Below are 20301 nucleotides of genomic sequence, written 5' to 3' on the forward strand. Positions count from 1 at the left end.
TTACACATTTATATATGTGTTGATGTCTAGCCCCGGGAGCTAAGCTGCTTTATTAGCGGCTGAATTAAACGCTACTTCATGCAGAGTCACTCAGCTTGAAGTCTGGATTTAACCAGGGTAAGAACTTGGATTAACTCTCAATGCAGGCGACACATTGTTCCATTGCAGGGGACTCAACAGAGCCTGAATGCACAAGAAAAACTCCTCGGATGCAGGGCCGCGTGTCCATCAGAAGACTTAGCTGACATATGGCTCCCTTGCAACTTAAAATAAACCCCACAATCAAGCCAATCTCCTATGGAGGCATGGGGATTATTCAACACTGTCCACATATTGACAAGCATGGAAGCAGCCACTCTGCACAAGAAGATTAGGGCTCCTCGTTCCCAAGTGGCTGATGACAGCCCATCACATGAGCTCCAAGCAATATGCGAGTGAGTGTTTGGTGGTGTGCGTGTCTTTGCTGAAGATTAAGGCTACGATGAGAGGATCCATCAAGGGAGAAGCAGCATGGAAACAGCAATATGCGGCACGCTGCCTCCCACTCATGCAAAGTGTTCAAATATGACACAAGTTAGAAAAGAGAGTGGACTTACTGGCTATTCTGGCTCGCTCCATAATTCAACCTCCAATAGCCACATCAACCTCTCCTCTTTCAACTCTCCCTCCTTCTCGCTCCTTTTCTTCATGAAGACTTCCCCTTTTCATGGCCCGGCCGACTCCTGACGCCCCGTCACCCTGTCCCCCGACGTCCAACCCTCCCCTCTCTCCTCCCTCCTGCCTCGCTTTGACTTCCTCCAACTTTTAATGTCTTCAGTCTGTCAGGGCAGCGTACTGATGCCATGTGCGACTCATATGGCGCTTCTCCTCCTTGCTTTCTATTTTTCTCTTTTTCTTCCTTGATGCAAAATCTGCTTCCTTTCCACCTCTCACAAAGTGAGAACTCGCAGAGGGAGAATCATGTACGGATCCCAATGGAGGCGAGGCCCCCATATCTTGTCAAAATCTTCCAAAACTTGTCCCGATTGTTTGTGCTGCAAAAAATGTTTGTTGTGCCTTTGCAGAGTTTAAGTTATTTTAAAATGCTTTTTTTTTTTTTTTTTTTACATTTTATGATGTCATCCAGGCCCCCCACCCTGTCATAATGTCCCCAAACGTGTCCCAAATTATTTGGGAAGAGTTTGGCATATTTGGGAGGCTGGTTATGAATAATAACATGTTTGTTTGTTTGTTTTTGTCCTCTCCAGCTACTCTGGCAAATCATATAGTTGATGTAGATGCCCATATCAGCTGTACAAATTTACTTTACAAAAGAGAAGTGTGGTATACTTCTCTTGTTGCCCTATTTGTATTTGACTTTATTAAATGGATTTATATTATTATTTGGTGCAGCCAGACCGGAGCAGGAGGGGATAGAAAGAGAGAAAAAAGAAGACAGAGGGGGAAATTGTGGGGACAAGAAGGGGATAAGACAGAGAGACGACAACAACAGCAAACACAACAATAACAATAACAACATAACAACATCAGCAAATAGGATATGTACAAATACGATGGTAAAAGTGATAGCAAAGAAGCAGTTAGTGAAATAAATAATAACACAGAAATGACAATGAACATTATTACACTACAAATGGCGCAATACAAATACTGTAGTAGAATTTCTGACCTTTTGACCTATATTTCTTGTCTTTTAAGAATGTCCGCTCATTTTCAATACTCTTGTATTTTTGTGCCATTGAATGGACCAGTTGTGGGACAAAAGTGAATATTAAGTCGTGCCAACCTGTCTATAGAATGTGTTGACTGTCTAAAGCACATATGTCAGAGTCAAGGCCCGCGGGCCATATCCGGCCCGCGAGAAGGTTTTTTACGGCCCTTGGGATGATCTTGATTTATTATTAGAACCGGCCCGCAGACCGCAGATCTTTTACACGCACCAAGCGGATGCCGGTCCAAGGTTCCGAAAGGGGGCGAGCGGCCCGCCGGGACGCGCCTGCCGGCCGAAGGGCTGCAGCCCGGCCGTCAGTCGCGGAGCCCGCCGTGCCACGCGCGCCAAGGGGGCGGGCCGAAACCCGGCCCCGAGGCCCTGAGACTTCTGCTTTGTTTCCCCAAACCGCGCGTCACCGCCGGGCCCGCACCACCGTCGGGCTGCAGCCCGAGCGTCGGTGGCGGAACCCGTCATGTGCCGCGCGCGCCAAGCGGAGCGGGGGGGTCAAGCGGGCCGAAACCCGCAGGCCACCCCCTCACCACGAGGCCCTGAGACTTCTGCGTTTGACCCCTACGCGCGGCCCGTCGGGACGCGCCCGCCGTCAAGCCACGAGGGCCAGCCGTCGGGTCGCGGAGCCCGCCGTGCCACGCGCGCCAAGGGGCGGGCCGAAACCAGCGGGGGGTTTCGGGCACCCAACTCGCCTCCCTCCCACGGAGGGAGGAGGGGGGTTTAATGTGAACATTACTGTGCAATCACATATTTAGAGTTTTTACTCAATTCAAGTTTAAAAGTTAAAGTTTAATATTTGTTTTCACTGCATGTTACTTCTCCTTAAACAAAGTGCTGTTTTTGATTTATAGATTTTTGCACTTTATTTTATTATATTTCAATTTAATTATATTTTAAAAATATTTCAGTTGAGTGGATGATAGAAAATTGCTATTATTGTTTTTTTCTTTGAAGTAAATTTAGCCCACTTTTGCTAAAATAGAAAATATAGGCTACTGATGGTGCCTTGAATACCGGTTTCTTTCATTTAATGTTCATGTTATGGGGATTTTTATATAAAGGAAATTTGTCTTTTGTGTCTGTTGAAAATTAAAGATTACTGACAGAGCCATAAGAAAATATTGCTTTATTTATCTGATCATATTGGAATATATTTGTTAGGTTTTCAGTAGGTTCAATTAGGTTCACTAGACTATATGCGTCATTTAAAAATTTTTCAATGAACATTCGAACAGTCCGGCCCTCGGCTTGTAGCTAAATTTTTTATTTGGCCCTCCGTCCATTTGACTTTGACACCCCTGGTCTAAAGGATTCCAGTTGTTATGGAACAGATAGGAAAAGCAAAACAAGACACTGACGCACTTGATAAGGAACGATGACGCACAACAGACATATAAAAAATGGCAGAAGACCGGAACTCGGAAGTGATTTTGGCTTGTGTGTGTCTTGTTGGCTCCGGAGTAACTTGTGGTTTGTCTGCACGACCAACTCAATTCAACCTGCACTTCTGATAATGGGTAAATAAATTTGTTGTACTAAACTACTTTTGTTGCCTGCTTAAGCTTCGGACAATCCACTACACAAATTGGCGTCACGAACTAGGATGGTCCAGAACTCTGCAAGTCAACATCCGCTCCCGGCTTATTGATAATGAATAATGACAATAATTTACATCCATTATCAACAATACAATTGTTCAAATGCAACAATACTTGAAATAACTTGAAATACAAAAGAAAGCAGAAAAATGGAGGGGAAGAAAGAGAAGCCAACTATATTAACCTTGTAGATTGTTATAATGTTAACAATAGGTTAAGTTTGGTCAGTGTGCCAGTTTCTCGTAGGGCAACAACATTAATATATGTTTGATGAAATGTGATTATATGCATGAGTGTATGTATGTATATGTACAGTATGTATGTCTGTAAAGTGAATGTACTTATATGTACAGTATGTATAAATGTCTGTTTGTACAGTGAGTATATGTACAGTATGTGTATGTTTGTACAGTGAATGTGCGTGTGGATGTATGAACTTTGAGTGTGTAGGTATGTACTGTATTTGTGTATGTATGTGGGAGCGTAGGTACCTGTGTGTGTGTATAATAACATGCTAATTACACAAAACTATAAAACGTTAACACAAAAACTATAATCGTAGGACAAAAAAAATTCAGTACAACAAATTGGACAAGTGTGAGGGGGCTAGGTATGATAATAACATGTTAAGAACATAAAAATTATGATAGTGAGACAAAATGTTTTTGCAGCACAAACGTGGCACAAATGAATGGGACACGTTTGGGGTGTTTTTGACTAGGTGGGGGGCTAGGTATGAATAATAATATGTTAAGAACATAAAAACGATGGTAGACAAAATATTTTTGCAGCACAAACGGATGGGACAAGTTTGGGGTGATTTTCACAAGGTGGGGGGGCTGGATGACATCACTAATCGGAAAGTGTATTTTAGATTAACTTAACGGCACAAACATAATTTTTTGCAGGGTGGGACACGTTTGGGGAGATGTTGACTATGGAGGGGCCAACTTCACACAGGAACTGGAAAAAGGTATGGCCGTGCTCAGCGTACTCACCAGGCAACCTCCAGTTCTTTATAATACTGTGCATGTATTTTATACAGTATCTAACAAAAAGTAAGTACACTCCTTCACATTTCAGGAACTCCTTTTTAAGGATTCCAGAAACCTCATTTACATATTTAGATTAGATGGTGCAAAATGTAGTACTCCCAGATTTAAAAGCGCCCAAAAAGATGGAACTAAACTGAAAATCTTACCAAACTAAGCTCACGTCGACAATCCAGCAGACAAACTATGCTGACTGGAAAGGCTAACAAGCGTAACAAAGATGGAGATGCATAGGGTAGGAGTCTGATTATCCACTGGCCTGTATTACTCATGATGCTTTGTTATTGCGCCTTATCAGAAATAGTCAATAGTATCTTTTGGTGAGTATATTTTATAGAACCTTTTCTAAGAACAACACTATATGAAGTAAATTTGAACATACTTTAGAATAGTCAATATGCATCTTATTTTGTAGTAGGGTTGTTCGGTATACCAGTATTAGTATAGTACCGCGATACTAAAGAATCATATTCGGTACTATACCGCCTCTGAAAAGTACCGGTCCGCCGCCCCTCCCCCCATCGTGTCATTGCTGGTTCACGTGCAGGCGAGCATGTTCTGCAGTGTACAATCACGGAGTACTTACAAGCAGACACAGTGTGTAGACAGAAAAGGGAGAACTGACGCGTTTTGGCTTTTAAACTAACGATAAAGGTGAAGTTATAACACTGTAACGCTCTCAGGATGAGGTGGTATAAGACATGGTTAGCTAGCTAGGGGCTAAAGTCCAGCCCCAATAGGCAGTGTTTTAGCTACTTCTAAATCACTAATCCTCGCCTCCATGCCGACAAATAAAGTAAGTTTCTTACAAGTATCATCCTTGCAGGACGAGGAATAGCTAAACATGCTTCACTACACACCGTAGCTCACCAGCGTCAAAATGTAAACAAATGCCATTGGTGGATCTACACCTAACATCCACTGTAATGATACCAAGTACAGTAGCGTATCTAGTCGATACTACTATGATTACGTCAAAAAAAATTTGGCATCACAACATCTTCTTTCGTTTTTTTTTCATTTATATTGTGTTTTTAAACTCAGGAAATATGGCCCTGGACACATGAGTACTTTGAATATGACCAATGTATGATCCTGTAACTACTTGGTATCGGATTGATACCCAAATTTGTGGTATCATCCAAAACTAATGTAAAGTATCAAACAACAGAAGAATAAATTATTATTACATTTTAACAGAAGGGTAGATAGAACATGTTAAAAGAGAAAGTAAGCAGTTATCAACAGTAAATGAACAAGTAGATTAATAATTAATTTTCTACCACTTGTCCTTAATAATTTTGACAAAATAGATTGATAAATGACACAATATGTTACTACATATGTCAGCAGCTAAATTAGAAGCCTTTGTTTGTTTAGTTACTAATAAAAAACAAGTTGTCTTGTATGTTCACTATTTTATTTAAGGACAAACTTGCAATAAGAAACATATGTTTAATGTAACCTAAGATTTTTTTAAAAAATAAAGCCAATAATGCAATTTTTTGTGGTCCCCTTTATTTAGAAAAGTACCGAAAAGTATTTAAATAATTTTGGTACCGGTACCAAAATATTGGTATTAGGACAACACTATTATGTGTAGCAGTATAGATTTGCTATCCACTGAAAATGACCTTAAATTAAAGCCATTATTGGTTGAAATGACTGGCAACACAAGTGAGTACCAGTTGTGTTTGGCCGACAGTGACGCACGGTGGTGGTAGCACCATGGTCTGACGATGCACGAGTGCTGCCGGTCCTAGAAGTTTGGGTGCGTTGAGTGGAACATGAATTCCAACATGGACGGTGACATTGCAAAGCAGTGCCTTGAGCAACTGGGCCCTATGGCAGTTTTCAATATAATGAAGGAGCCCAAGCATACCTTCAAGATGACAAGCGCCTTGTTGAGGAAGATGAAGGTGATGGAGTGTATAGAATTTACTGTACGCCCAATTTAAAGAATGTGCATTTATCAGTCTCACTCATTATGTTGGCAACTCGGGGCTCAGCTGTGTCAAACGGCGTTTAAAAAAAACAAAAACAGGGAGAGCTGGCTGGAACACAATTTGTCATATACAGTATGAGACAGTAAGTACTTTATAAACAGCAGTACTGTTCATGTTGATTTTGCAATGGTAGCCCTACTCTGTATTAAGTGGAGAGTAAGTTTTTGGAAGGATATGACTTCGCAGATGTTGCTTCTACTGCCAAAATGCAACTCACTGACTATATTTGTACACAGGGAAAACACAAAATCGCTGCATCAGCTCTTTGTAAACTGTGTATTCAGACAAGAAAGGAGGAAACATGCGCTCACAATATGTAGCTAGAGCAAATATGAACTGATGCTCGCCAAAGGGCAATAATAAAGTTTACTGGACAATATATTGTCCCGCAAATTATTGCCGATGTATTGTCATCGTTATTTTTGAGACCTAATTAAGCATTATTGTAATCATAATATGGAACTATAAAATTCCCAGAGACATTTTGAAGGGCCTGCTATCTGTGTTGTGAACCTCTGGTTAAGTTAACACCAAAGTTAACTTAAAAGCTAAGGCAAAATTAGCTATAAAAAGAATAGTGTGTTTATGTTAGCATAATAACATGTTAACATTAGCATGCTAAGAAGGGAACAGCATACTTACAAGATGCCGCAAATATCAAAATCCATGATTTTTAAGTTTAAATGTACAACATTAGCAAAAATTCTACCATAAGATGTAGCATGCTTACATTGGAAATGTTAGCATACCTAGCAGATACCACCAAGTATCAAAATCCATGTTAAAATTGAGCTAAAATACTAGCAAAAAACTAACATGGGAACAGTTAGCATACTTGCAAGATGGTGCCAAGTGTCAATAATAAATAAATAGCCTAATTACTGTAGCTCTGGGATCTCAAACTGTGGTACGTATACCACTTGTGGTACACGGGCTCCATTTAGGGGTATGCCAAAGAATCGCTTAATTAAGTGATTAGTGTTTTGTTTTCCTATATTTAAACACAGTGTTACTGTTTAAACTGTGTGTAATGTTTCAGTGGCCAAAAAAATTAATTGCACTCGTTTAATACAACTTCTGCTTTGTTTTTAATGACGACTTAGCCCTACTACGCTACTGTATTTTAACTTTGGACACTATGGTGGTACTTGGAGAGCCATGTCTTTTCTGAGGTGGTACTTGGTGAAAAAAGTTTGAGAGTCACTGCTATAGCTAAAGTGTTAGCATAAAATGGTAGCATGCTGATGTTAACATAGGAACAGTTAGCATCCTTCAAGATGCAGGAAAGTATCAAAATTCAAGATTTTTTGGTTCAAATGAATATAATTAGCTAAAATACTAACATAAAACTTTAGCCTGGTAATCTTAGCATGATAACATGGAAAAAGTAAGCATATTTCTAAAATGGTGTCAGGTTTATAAGGCCATAATTTTTAGGTTTAAACAAATAAAATGAGCTAAAATGCTAGAATAATGCAATGTGAAAGCTACCTATCCCTATTTGTCTTATTAGACTTAGACTTGACTTAGACAAACTTTAATGATCCACAAGGGAAATTGTTCAACACAGTAGCTCAGTTACAATGATGGAAAGTGTAAGGATGGATTATAAGTAAGAAAGTGGAGTGACTTTCATCATAAACCATCAATCAATCAATCAATCAAAGTGTAATTATATAGCCCTTAATCACAAGTGTCTCAAAGGGCTGCACAAGCCACAACGGCATCCTCGGCTCAGATCCCACAAAACGTTGTGTTTTATTGTCATACCTCCTACAACATTGCTTAAATTCTTTTTACACTTGTATGGCAGTTAAACATGTTAAAATGTGGCTTAAAACACTGCCTGTGCAGGTAATACAGGTTTTATGATGGCGACTGTTAGCAACTAATTATTTCTATTTTCATTATTCTATCTAAAAAACTTTGTTTTGGGACCTCCCGAAGACCTTTAATTGGAGTTTTAAATGTTACACGTTGTTCTTGCAGTCTTGAACACATGGTTGTCTAAGAATGTGGAAAATTGTGGATCAATAAAGTTTGTGTAAGTCTAAGTCTAAGTCTAAGAATGTCCACAATGAACATAACTACAGAGGTCATGCTTGGACTCGCAGTTGAACGGGGGTCAAGGGCCACTCAGGGAGCTTCATGGTGGGAAAGACCTAAACACTGACGGGAAAGAAAGACTAAGTAAAAGAAGAAGCGGCAGACGCAGCAGCTTTCTTCCTCTTTCTTCCAAGAGAACATTGAACTCAACATGTTTTACCACAAATCTTGAACCTGCACCAGAGGACACACACACAGCCATAAAAGGAAAAGCCAGTGATGTTGACTTGCTATGTCCCACAAATACTCGCGGTATCAGGCCTGAACACTTAAGTAACTCTCTGACCATATCTTTAAAAGAGAATAACACAAAGTTATTCAGTTAAGGATTGCACATTAAAACAAACCCACCCCACAATCCTGCTGTGCTGATTCTGACATCAAAGAAGTGACTTGAAACAGAGCAGAGGAAGCAGATAATGGATATTTAAGTGCATGTACAGTCGTGGTCAAAAGTTTGTACACTTGTAAAGAACATAATGTTATGGCTGTCTTGAGTTTCCAATCATTTCTACAACTGTTATTTTTTTTGTGGCCAGACAGCTCAATTTTTGTTTCATCTGACATCACATGGACAAAGATAAGACCTTCTGGAGGAAATTTCTTTGGTCAGATGAAACAAAAATTTAGCTGTTTGGCCACAATACCCAGCAATATGTTTGGAGGAGAAAAGGTGAGGCCTTTAATCCCAGGAACACCAAACCTACCGTGTTCCTACTGTTTTGCTGCCAATGGAACTGGTGCTTTACAGAGAGTAAATGGGACAATGAAAAAGGAGGATTACCTCCAAATTCTTCAGGACAACCTAAAATCATCAGCCTGGAGGTTGGGTCGTAGTTGGGTGTTCCAACAGGACAATGACCCCAAACACACGTCAAAAGTGGTAAAGGAATGGCTAAATCAGGCTAGAATTAAGATTTTAGAATGGGTTTCCCTATGTCCTGACTTAAACCCCATTGGGAACATGTGGACAATGCTGAAGAAACAAGTCCATGTCAGAAAACCAACAAATTTAGCTGAACTGCACCAATTTTGTCAAGAGGAGTGGTCAAAAATTCAACCAGAAGCTTGCCAGAAGCTTGTGGATAGCTACCAAAAGCGCCTTATTGCAGTGAAACTTGCCAAGGGACAGCCTACTAAAGCCGCAGCTGTGACTGCTTGTTCGTCATTAAAACGCGATTGTGATACAGTCGCGATCAAATGTTTACATACACTTGTAAAGAACATAATGTCAAGGCTGTCTTGAGTTTCCAATACTTTCTACAACTCTTATTTTTTTGTGATAGAGAGATTGGAGCACATACTTGTAGGTCACAAAAAACATTCATGAAGTTTGGTTCTTGTTTTTGTTTTATCTGACCACAGAACTTTCCTCCAGAAGGTCTTATCTTTGTCCATGTGGTGTCAGATGAAACAAAAAATGAGCTGTTTGGCCACAATACCCAGCAATAGGTTTGGAGGAGAAAAGGTGAGGCCTGTAAATCCCAGGAACACCATTCCCACCATCAAGCATGGTGGTGGTAGTATTATGCTCTGGGCCTGTTTTGCTGCCAATGGAACTGGTGCTTTAAATGGGACAATGAAAAAGGAGTATTACCTCCAAATTCTTCAGGACAACCTAAAATCATCAGCCCGGAGGTTTGTCTTGGGCGCAGTTGGGTGTTCCAACAGGACAATGACCCCAAACAGACGTCAAAAGTGGTAAAGGAATGGTTAAATTAGGCTAGAATTAAGGTTTTAGAATGGCTTTCCCAAAGTCCTATGTGTGGACAATGCTGAAGAAACAAGTCCATGTCAGAAAACCAACAAATTTAGCTGAACTGCACCAATTTTGTCAAGAGGAGTGGTCAAAAATTCAACCAGAAGCTTGTGGATGGCTACCAAAAGCGCCTTATTGCAGTGAAACTTGCCAAGGGACATGTAACCAAATATTAACATTGCTGTATGTATACTTTTGACCCAGCAGATTTGGTCACATTTTCAGTAGACTCATAATAAATTCATAAAAGAACCAAACTTCATGAATGTTTTTTTGTGACCAACAAGTATGTGCTCCAATAACTCTATCACAAAAAATAAGAGTTGTAGAAATTATTGGAAACTCAAGACAGCCATGACATTATGTTCTTCACAAGTGTATGTCAACTTTTGACCACGACTCTATGTGAGTAGTGTGTGTATTGTCAATGCAGAAAAGGTGCCAGTCTCATTTGTGCATATACTTGGGGCCGTTGTTCGATTCCTTTATCGGCCCATCTCGTGACTTACAGCACAAGTGCCTGTTTGTGACATGCCTGATAAGGCTGCTGTTGTTGTTGCCAAAGATGCAACTGAGGGTGTCGTCACAAGCGCTCGTGTTGGCAATCAACCTATTGTGTCATGCTGTGATCATGGAAGCTTTAGCAGAGACAGAAGAAACGGGCTTAGTGGTTAAAAGATCCTCTTTGTCTTTGTCGTTTCACAGAAAATTGTATTAAATGATAAAACAAATTGACATGTTGTGGGGCATTTTGCAAATTTACTATGACATGCAAGACAAGTTGTGGGACAGGCTGCAGACATTAGTCCTCAAAGTCTGATGGAGGGAAAGAGTTTAGTGATTTTTACTGGCACACAAACGCATAAAAAAGTGTGAGGGCCTCACCTATTGAAGCACAGGTGTCAAACTCAAGGCCCGGGGGCCAAATGTGGCCCGCCACTTGATTTTATTTGGCTCTCAAAAGCCTGGAAATAATATGTATCAATAAAGTACTGTAACTTTTCTTACTAAATGTATTCTTTATTTCTATTTTGGGAGAAAAAAATATATGAACTCCATGTAATCGCAAATTATGTTAACTTAAACATTGTCTAATAATGCAAAAATATATTATCAAACATTCAAACCATTTTTAAATAGAAATACATACTAGTAATAATGATTTCAAAGCAAGTTATCCATCAAATTGTGCAATGTAAAAGTAGCAATAGATTTCATGGTAAAATTGTGAAATTTATTGTGGTTTATATCCCGCTTTTTCTCTAAATTAAAAAAACTGTACTTTTTTTTACTGTAATAAACTGTGGTGCCATTTTGGCATTTACAATAATACATCGGAAAATGTAGTTGTTGACTTGCGGTAAAAAAAACAAAAAAAACCTGGCAGCTTAGGTGCCAAATATTTACAGTAAAAGTGCAGTTTTATTTTTATTTACAGTAAAAAAAAAACAAATGTACATTTTACAGTAGAATTCTGGCAACTGAGCTGCCTTTTTTTTTTTTTACCATAAAAACAGTAGTACTGTTTTTCCATTTATACACAAAAATTTTAGGTGAAATTGTTGCAACTCACCATATTTTTTTTTACATTTTAGTTTAAAAAAAATCTATTAATAAAACGCATAAAAAAATTGTGTAATAATAGTATTCACTGTTAGAAGCGGCCCTCTGGGGACAAACATAACTGCCATGTGGCCCTCAGTGAAAACGACTTTGACACCTCTGTACTAAAGCATAGGTGTCAAACCTAAGGCCTGGGGGCCAGATCTGGCCCGCCACATCATTTAATGTGGCCCGAGAGAGCCTTGAAATAATATGCATCAATAAAGTACTTTATCTTTTCTTACAAAGTGTATTTGCCCTTTCCATTTTAACACAAAAAAATACATGTATTGCATACAATTGCATATATTTTCAACTTTAATATTATCTAATAGTATTTTAGACAAATATTATACTTTCATACATTTTAAACTTTTTGTTTTTAAAAATAAAAAAAATCAATATCTACTTGACTTATGGTTTCAACGCAAGTAATCGATCATACTGTAAATTGTAAAAATGACAATAGGTTTTACGGTAAAACCAGAAAAAAAACAAAAAAACTATAATACCGTTTTTTCATTTACATATGCTGTAAAAACCACAGTAAACATAACAGTAAAACTGAAAAATCTGAAGTTTTTTTTACAGTGTATATAAAAAAATATAATAATCAAATGCAAAGGCAATTGTATGATAGTATCATGAGGTGAATCCCTATGCATTTCTATTCATTAATTATTTATGGTTATAAGCGGCCCTCTGAGGGCAGCCATAACTGTGATGTGGCCCTCAGTGAAAACGAGTTTGACACCCCTGTACTAAAGGTTAGTATGTACAAAAAAAAGTTGGCATGCAAACTTAATAGCGCACGCCAAGCTAGTCTACTAAGCTTGTGTGCAGAGAATTGTGTCTCCTAAACGAGCAAAATAGGGAGCGTAATCCATTTAGCATGCATGTCTTCATATACCTGTATATGAAAAATACTGGATATGTTGATTATTAGAACACCCACAACAGTAGAAGTAAATGCAAATATAATCACTTAGCACTCGCAATGTGATTAATCAAGTTTGAAATACATTGGTTTGAGTCTATATTTAGCACGTTTGGAGGGTACGTAAAACTGGCACAGTTAAGCACATATGACTGCGCCACGTTTAGGAGGTGGTCAATGCGATGACAGACAATCAACATATTTGTCAGAAAAAAATATTAGAACGTCTAGAAATTCCATCTTAGAGCTGATGAATGACTTAGGGGTTCATTTAGAGATAGCTGACTTCATTTTGGTGTCTGCTGCCATTTTTTGATGTGTTCATTTTTCATATTGGAGATATATTATTAATATACACATACATTATACAAAACGTTATTTTTTTGTATAATGTATGTACCGTAATTTCCGGACTATAAGCCGCTACTTTTTCCCCTCGTTCTGGTCCCTGCGGCTTATACAAGGGTGCGGCTTATTTACGGCCTGTTCTTCTCCGACACCGACGAAGAGGATTTGGGTGGTTTTAGTACGCAGGAGGAAGACGATGACACAATGATTAAAGACTGATTTTTCATATACCGGTAGGCTGGTTATTTTGATAACGTACAGGCGAGCACTTTGTATTACTTTGCACCGTTGTATTATTTGTACTCTGCACGAATGCTGTTCGCCATGTCAAAGATGTGAAAGTTTGTTTGAATGATTGAAAGATTTATTGTTAATAAATGGGACGCTTTGCATTCCCAAACAGTCATCTCTGTCCCGACAATCCCCTCCGTGGTAGCAGGAACCCCTATATACTACGGTAATTTCACATCAAAACCCTGCGGCTTATAGTCGGGTGCGGCTTATATATGGAGCAATCTGTATTTTCCCCTAAATTTAGCTGGTGCGGCTTATAGTCAGGTGCGGCTTATAGTCCGGAAATTACGGTATATATTAATAATATAGCTCTGATATAAAAAATGGGGTTATATTTTTGACCTGCCGTTAATTTTTATTGGCCCATGGTATATAATAAGAAAAATAAATAATACATTTTTAGCATAGGTTGACCAAGGATAGAGTTTATGTCGCCATTGCATTCTTCAATTTGTCTGTGTGCGACTTTCGTGGAAAAACGTTTTTTTTTGTTTTTTTAATGGAAAAAGTTTGGGCCCCCCTTATGTCATCCATCCCCAGAAAAGTAAAACGTGGTCATTGAAAACAATATATGCAGGCTTGCCTACGGTCGTGGTCTTTTCACTGGGCTCTCTAAACACGCTGTAAAGCACTGCAGTACATCCAGAATGCTGCTGCTCGAGACCTGACTAGAAACAGGAAATACGGCCATATTGGTCTAGTACTCAGGGCACTGCACTAGCTTCCTGATGCTCAGAGAAGAGACATTAGAACAGCTCTACTCGTGTAAAAGCAAAGCACATCTCTGACATGTTTGAGTTATATGAGCCATCTCGGGTGCTGAGAAGCTCAGGGAGTGGTTTCCTGCTGGTGTATAGAGTCAGAACTGAACATGCTGCATTTCAAATACAGAACATTCTTCCAGAAGATGTGAGAAAGGTCTCAACTATGGCATTGTTTAAATCCAGGCTGAAAACACTCTGCATAAATGACAACTTGTCACGTCGGGGTCGCATGATTTTATGGTAGTCGTTTCCACAAGATACAGAAGGACGTCCGGATGCAGCGTGCAGGTAAGAAGGATGATTTATTCAAAATAAGCAGGACAAGAATACGAAAAAAGGAGCACGTGCGTATGGCACGAGAAACTACGGCAAAGCTTAGCAAACAGACTAGCCAAAAATGGATCTAGAAGCTAGTAATTCTAAACTCAGATGAAAAATAACACCAACGTAACTGTAGCGTGTTGTGAATAAGACAGGCAAGGCAGGAATAAATAGCTCTCTGATTAGTGACCGGGAGCAGGTGAGCGTCCCGACCACTAATCAGAAGCAGGGGACAAAAATCAGCACCCATGGCAACAAAGAAAACAAACAAAGGTGCCGAAACAGAAATAAACAACTAAGGTATTATCAAACTAAACATGACCGGGGCAACGGATCATGACTAGGGTTGGGTATCGAGTATCGAGTGGAACCGGGACTAACTTTCCGATTCTCCCGGAATCGTTCAAAAGTTTAAATTTCGATTCCTATTTTCGATACAAGTCCGCCGACCGGAAAAAAATATGTTTCGCCGAACCGGAAGAAGAAGCCGCTGAACACCAACGAAGAAGCGCCCACCGCCGGAAGTGTTAGCATAGCCGAGCGAGTCAGTCAAGCTCAAGCATGGATAGCGGGCGTCGGCGGTCGAAAGTGTGGTTTTACTTTATAAAAAAAAATGAAATAACCGCGAAATAACAGAGTTCCATGTCCATCAAGAAACGAGTGGAGAGAGAGCTGCAGATGTACCAGGACTTTCCACCGATACTTATGTCTGACGACCCTGCTGCATGGTGGTGGTCCGGTGGAACCAACAAAAAACGTATCCTTTGCTGTCATATCTCGCTTTCTCCTATTTATGCGTTCAAGCTTCTTCCACACCCAGCGAACGTGTATTTTCCACAGCAGGAGACACTATCTGTCCAGAACACTCACGCATCCTGCCTGAGAAGGCGGATATGGTCATTTTCCTAAACAAAAACTCTCTGATTTTATACTGTACTTGCTGCTAATCTGGACTGGGTTTTGCAAGTTGTTTCTTATTGTTTATTTGCTTTTCTGCACCAGGTTAGCCCATCAGTGGGAGCACGGTAACATTTTTAAGTACCTGCAGCATCATACACTTGTGTGTGTAAATGTGTTTTCATGAGGTTTCCTGCAGCATCATACACTTGTGGTGTAAATGTGTTTTCATGAGGTTTCCTGCAGCATCATACACTTGTGGTGTAAATGTGTTTTCATGAGGTTTCCTGCAGCATCATACACTTGTGTGTAAATGTGTTTTCATGAGGTTTTCAAAAATAAAGCTCTCTTGAGGAAAGTGTACCCCTGGGAAAATGTATTCATAATTTATAATATTTATATTCAAGTTCATAGATTTGATATTTATATTCTAGTTGAAAACAGCCCTGTGAGGAATTTATAGTAAAGTTCATAAAAAGTTAATAGAATTAAAATTGATGGAGAATGTCAGACTATTTCATTCAGAAAGACTGTAGGTTATCTAGCTCATTTAAAATATCCTAAACTTTTTTTTTGACCCTGCCTCTTAAAAGAATCGGAATCGAGAATCGTCAGGAATCGGAATCAAAACAAAGAATCGGAATTGGAATCGGAATCGTTCGAATTCAAACGATACCCAACCCTAATCATGACACAACTAAAAGTATTGTTTAATTATTTCTTTTTAATTCAAATAATTTATAATTACTTTTATGATAATGTTGTTTTTTATTCATATTTTATTTGCCTTCTTGTAATTGTACGCATCTGTAAAGCACTTTGAATTGCCTTGCGTAATTGTGCTCTATAAATAAACGTGCCTCGACTTATGTTGTTTTTTGACCAACTACTAATTGCAAGATTTACACGTAACCGTTTGAGAGATGTGTCGCTAAGCCAACTTGCCAATAAAGCACATTTAATGAAGTCAAGAATGGGGGATAATACATCACACCATACAGTAGCAATGCCCAGATAACTACAGGGCAGTGAGCAGTACAGGAATGAGCATTATTATTGGATGTTGGGTAAGTTCCTGGCTTTTTCTGTCCGTGATCTCACTTTTAATCATTCATGTTTTGGAACAGGTCAAGAGAGTGTAAAAGATAAGTTAAACAACATCATTCAGAGACTCCCTCACACATACCTTCAATCACCTGCACTCTCCATCATCTACACCAGATACATGCAAAACCTCCCACTGGACCAATATCATCTTAGTGTGGGTGTTCTCGTGCTTGTTGGGGTTCCCGTTTTCGCAGACTGGGACACCCCCTACCTAACAGTTTCAAAATAAGAGCCCACAGTTTCAAAATAAGAGCTTCAGTCTGTACAGGATGCATGGAACTAACGTACAAAAAACTAAGTAGGGCATCTAAAGAAAGTTAGTCCAAGTGAAAAGTTGGTTAAGTTTAGTGCGAGGGAATAGGTAAAGGCCATTGTTATAAATAGACAAAGTGTGGTGTTACCTGTTATATACTGGCGTACCTTTAGTTTGAAGAGCGAAATAGGGGTACCGGATGAGGCTGCGAGCAACCGGATGTGTTTCATGGAACTGACGTTAAACTTATGAACCCACATACAAAAAAAATATCACAAAAGAAGAAATTAACGATGGCCTGCTTACTGACATAATCTTGAATCAAATAGTTTTTCCAGACAACGTCGTAAAAGTGCCAATATGGAAGGAGAAATTATATCATATCCAGTAAGCCTTGCGAAACTACTTAACCAACAGAAAACAATACGCGAAGCGAGGTGATAATACGTCAACAGAGGTAGATATGACTTAAGGCATACCCCAGGGGTCAATACTGGGACCAAAAGTGTTGAATCTCTATATAAACAACATTTTTCAAGTTACAAAGGACTTAAAGTTAGTATTATTTGCGGCCCACACAACTGTGTTTTGTTCAGGAGAGCACTCACAGAAGCTAATACAAATAAAAACAAAATAAATTATCAAATTGTTAATCAATGGTTTGACAAAAACAGACTATCTTTGGATCTCAGTAATACTAAAATAATGCTATTCGGTAACGGTAGAAGGGAAAGTCAAACACAAATACAAATAGACGGAGTAGAAACTGAGTGAGTAAAATAAATCAAATTTTGGGGTGTAATAATTGATGATAAAATAAACTGGAAATCTCATAAAAATATACAACATAAAGTGGCAAAAATATTTAAATAATGAATAAAGCAAAATATGTACTAGACCAAAAATCAGTTCATATTCTTTACTACTCACTAGTTTTACCATATCTGAGTAGTTTTGAGGAAATATTGGGAAATAACTACAAAAGCACAATTCATTCACAAACCGTGTTACAAAAAATTAGAATATTATATAATGTTGGATACAGAGAACATTCAAACCCTTTATTTATTTAATCTAAAATATTGAAATGGAATGATTTGGTGCTTTTTCAAACAGATAAAATGATGCACAAAACAAACTAAAACCTGCTACCCAAAAACTTACAATTATTTTCAACAAAAGAGTAAAAATAAAACAGAGAAAAATCCAATATATAACATTTGTACGCATGCACAGTAAGTACACACGTAAAACCTTTACTATATCAGTATGTGGAACAAAGAAGTCAAACAATGTGCTAATATGATCCACTTTTAGAGGATTTTCAAACTAAAAGTGTTTAAGTACATGGAAGAAGAATTTTGATAAATATCTTGAACTTTATTAAAAATGCGATATCATTCATAACTATTTATTAAGTGATGTGTTGTATTTCATTGATTTAAATTGTATTACAAAATGAGGACAGGAAGTGAACATACTGTATGTGCTCATAGGTTGCTATGAATTGGAAAAGGGGTAGGATTGAATAAACTTGGTTTCTTCCCACTTCTTTTCGAACATGTTGCAAAGACAAATGTATGTAAATAATATGATGTATCACTCATAACTGTATACATGTTCGAAATAAACTCCAACCAAACCAAACTATATGCGATTGATCGATGAAACGTATCCAAAAACGACCATTGGGCGTTCTTGTGTCATGACGGAAACGCCAAGGCCGCAGATTGACCCTTCTCAACTGGACACACACAAACACACACACACATACACACAATGACATGGCGATGAACACTGTAATGAACAGTGCGTGCAACTCAGGCGATTTCACTCAACATATAAAACATCCTTTACCAATTATCTTTTCACCCGTACTCAACCACACATAGTAAAGATGTAGCCTATATTTGCAGTCAGCGAGGCAGATGGTCATGAGGCACAGACAGTCACGTGTGCTTGTTCACTCATGTAAAAAAACCTCACGCACACGCACTCACACACACGTACATACCCCCAAAAAAGGTCGTGCACTCTGACTAAGAATGGATGGTGGGCCGGGGGCTTCACGTTAATGTAAGCCGTCACTTCAGAGCACGACTTACAACCAAACGCGTGACTCCAACATGCTCAATTTAGTTATGTAAGAGGGCGCAAAAAAAAAAAAAAAAAAAAAAAGTCACCAGCACGCCAACACACTCTTAAGGGATGCCTGCCAGCCACTGATGCACAATGAAGGAGAAGGAAGAGTGGGAAGAGGATAAAAGGGGATGGGAAGGGCAGGCGGAGAGAGCATCAGAAGTGGCTAATAGCTGAATACTGACATGACGGACAGGACTCTTAAACGTGTAGGGGAGGGCTATCACGGGGACCATTGCAATTCTTTTAATAGACCTTCCTGAGACTCAGAAAAATAAAAGTTGCATTTGTTTTTAGTAAATTTTTGTCTCGAGTGAAAGCAATACAACAAAATAGTTGTTTGTCAAAAAATGTGTATATTTTTATGTAATGTCCTTTACAGTCTATATCTGTTCTGTTCCATCTATATGTACTCTTTCTGTTTACACGCGTGAATTTGTGCACGTTAATGCATTTGTTGCAAAAGGTAGTAAGTCTATAGGTCAACCACGGACTGAAGAATATATATTTTAAAGATGAGATAGGTTGATTGGCAACACTAAATTGGCCCTAGTGTGTAAATGTGAGTGTGAATGTTGTCTGTCTATCTGTGTTGGCCCTGTGATGAGGTGGCGACTTGTCCAGGGTGTACCCCGCCTTCCACCCGAATGCAGCTGATATAGGCTCCAGCACCCCCCGCATCCCCGATAGGTTGATTGGCAACACTAAATTGGCCCTAGAGTGAGAATGTTGTCTTTCTATCTGTGTTGGCCATGCGATGAGGTGGCGACTTGTCCAGGGTGCACCTCTCCTTCCGCCCGAATGCAGCTGAGATAGGCTCCAGCACCCCCCACAACCACGAAAGGGAGAAGCGGTAGAAAATGGATCGATGGATACATATTCAGTTGTGCACATTGAACCTACAAGCTGTGCCCTTTTAGCACGGAATGATGATGCTACATCTTTCCTCAGAGGAAATGACACATTATGTTTTTATGGTGCATTTGAGGACCGCTGTACAGAGTAGGACACAACGCTCCTGTCAGAAATAATAAACAATAATAATAGATTTTCTTTGTTATGCACGATTCATTTAAATAAATACTAAAGTGCTACAGTACAAACCAATATTTAAAACAAAAAAGCATAGCCAATATTCCAGATAAATAAGACTAAAATACTATCAGTGAAGCATAAGAAACACAAAACATGCAAATTAGTGGCTTTTCTAACGTTGTGTCTATTTAAAATATACATATATAACTTAGTCAAAATATTTCAGTGTTTTTGAGTATTTTTTGAGCACATTTAACAATACCACAATAATAATGATTTCCGTGATGTGAAATTCTCACATCCTAACATATGGTAGAAATGTACCTGAAGATCTTTGCGCCAATCTGCCATTGTAATCTGATG

The 20301-nt window shown here is 38.9% G+C and overlaps 1 protein-coding gene across 2 annotated transcripts in view; it reads right to left on the minus strand.

Annotated features, from left to right (window-relative positions):
• The window catches only part of LOC133634039 (septin-9-like), a 220118-nt gene that overhangs the window by 173634 nt on the left and 26183 nt on the right, over positions 1 to 20301 (minus strand). Inside the window, exon 1 of one of the 2 annotated variants that reach the window (XM_062026985.1) lies at positions 597 to 733. The exons of the other annotated variant lie outside the window; for it this stretch is intronic. Coding sequence (XP_061882969.1) covers positions 597 to 618 — 22 coding nt within the window. The 5' untranslated portion in view covers positions 619 to 733. Of the gene's footprint in view, positions 1 to 596; positions 734 to 20301 lie in introns of those variants that run through there. 2 annotated transcript variants of the gene reach the window in all.

Source organism: Entelurus aequoreus, linkage group LG18, assembly GCF_033978785.1.
Source record: "Entelurus aequoreus isolate RoL-2023_Sb linkage group LG18, RoL_Eaeq_v1.1, whole genome shotgun sequence".
In the NCBI taxonomy this organism is placed as follows: domain Eukaryota; kingdom Metazoa; phylum Chordata; class Actinopteri; order Syngnathiformes; family Syngnathidae; genus Entelurus; species Entelurus aequoreus.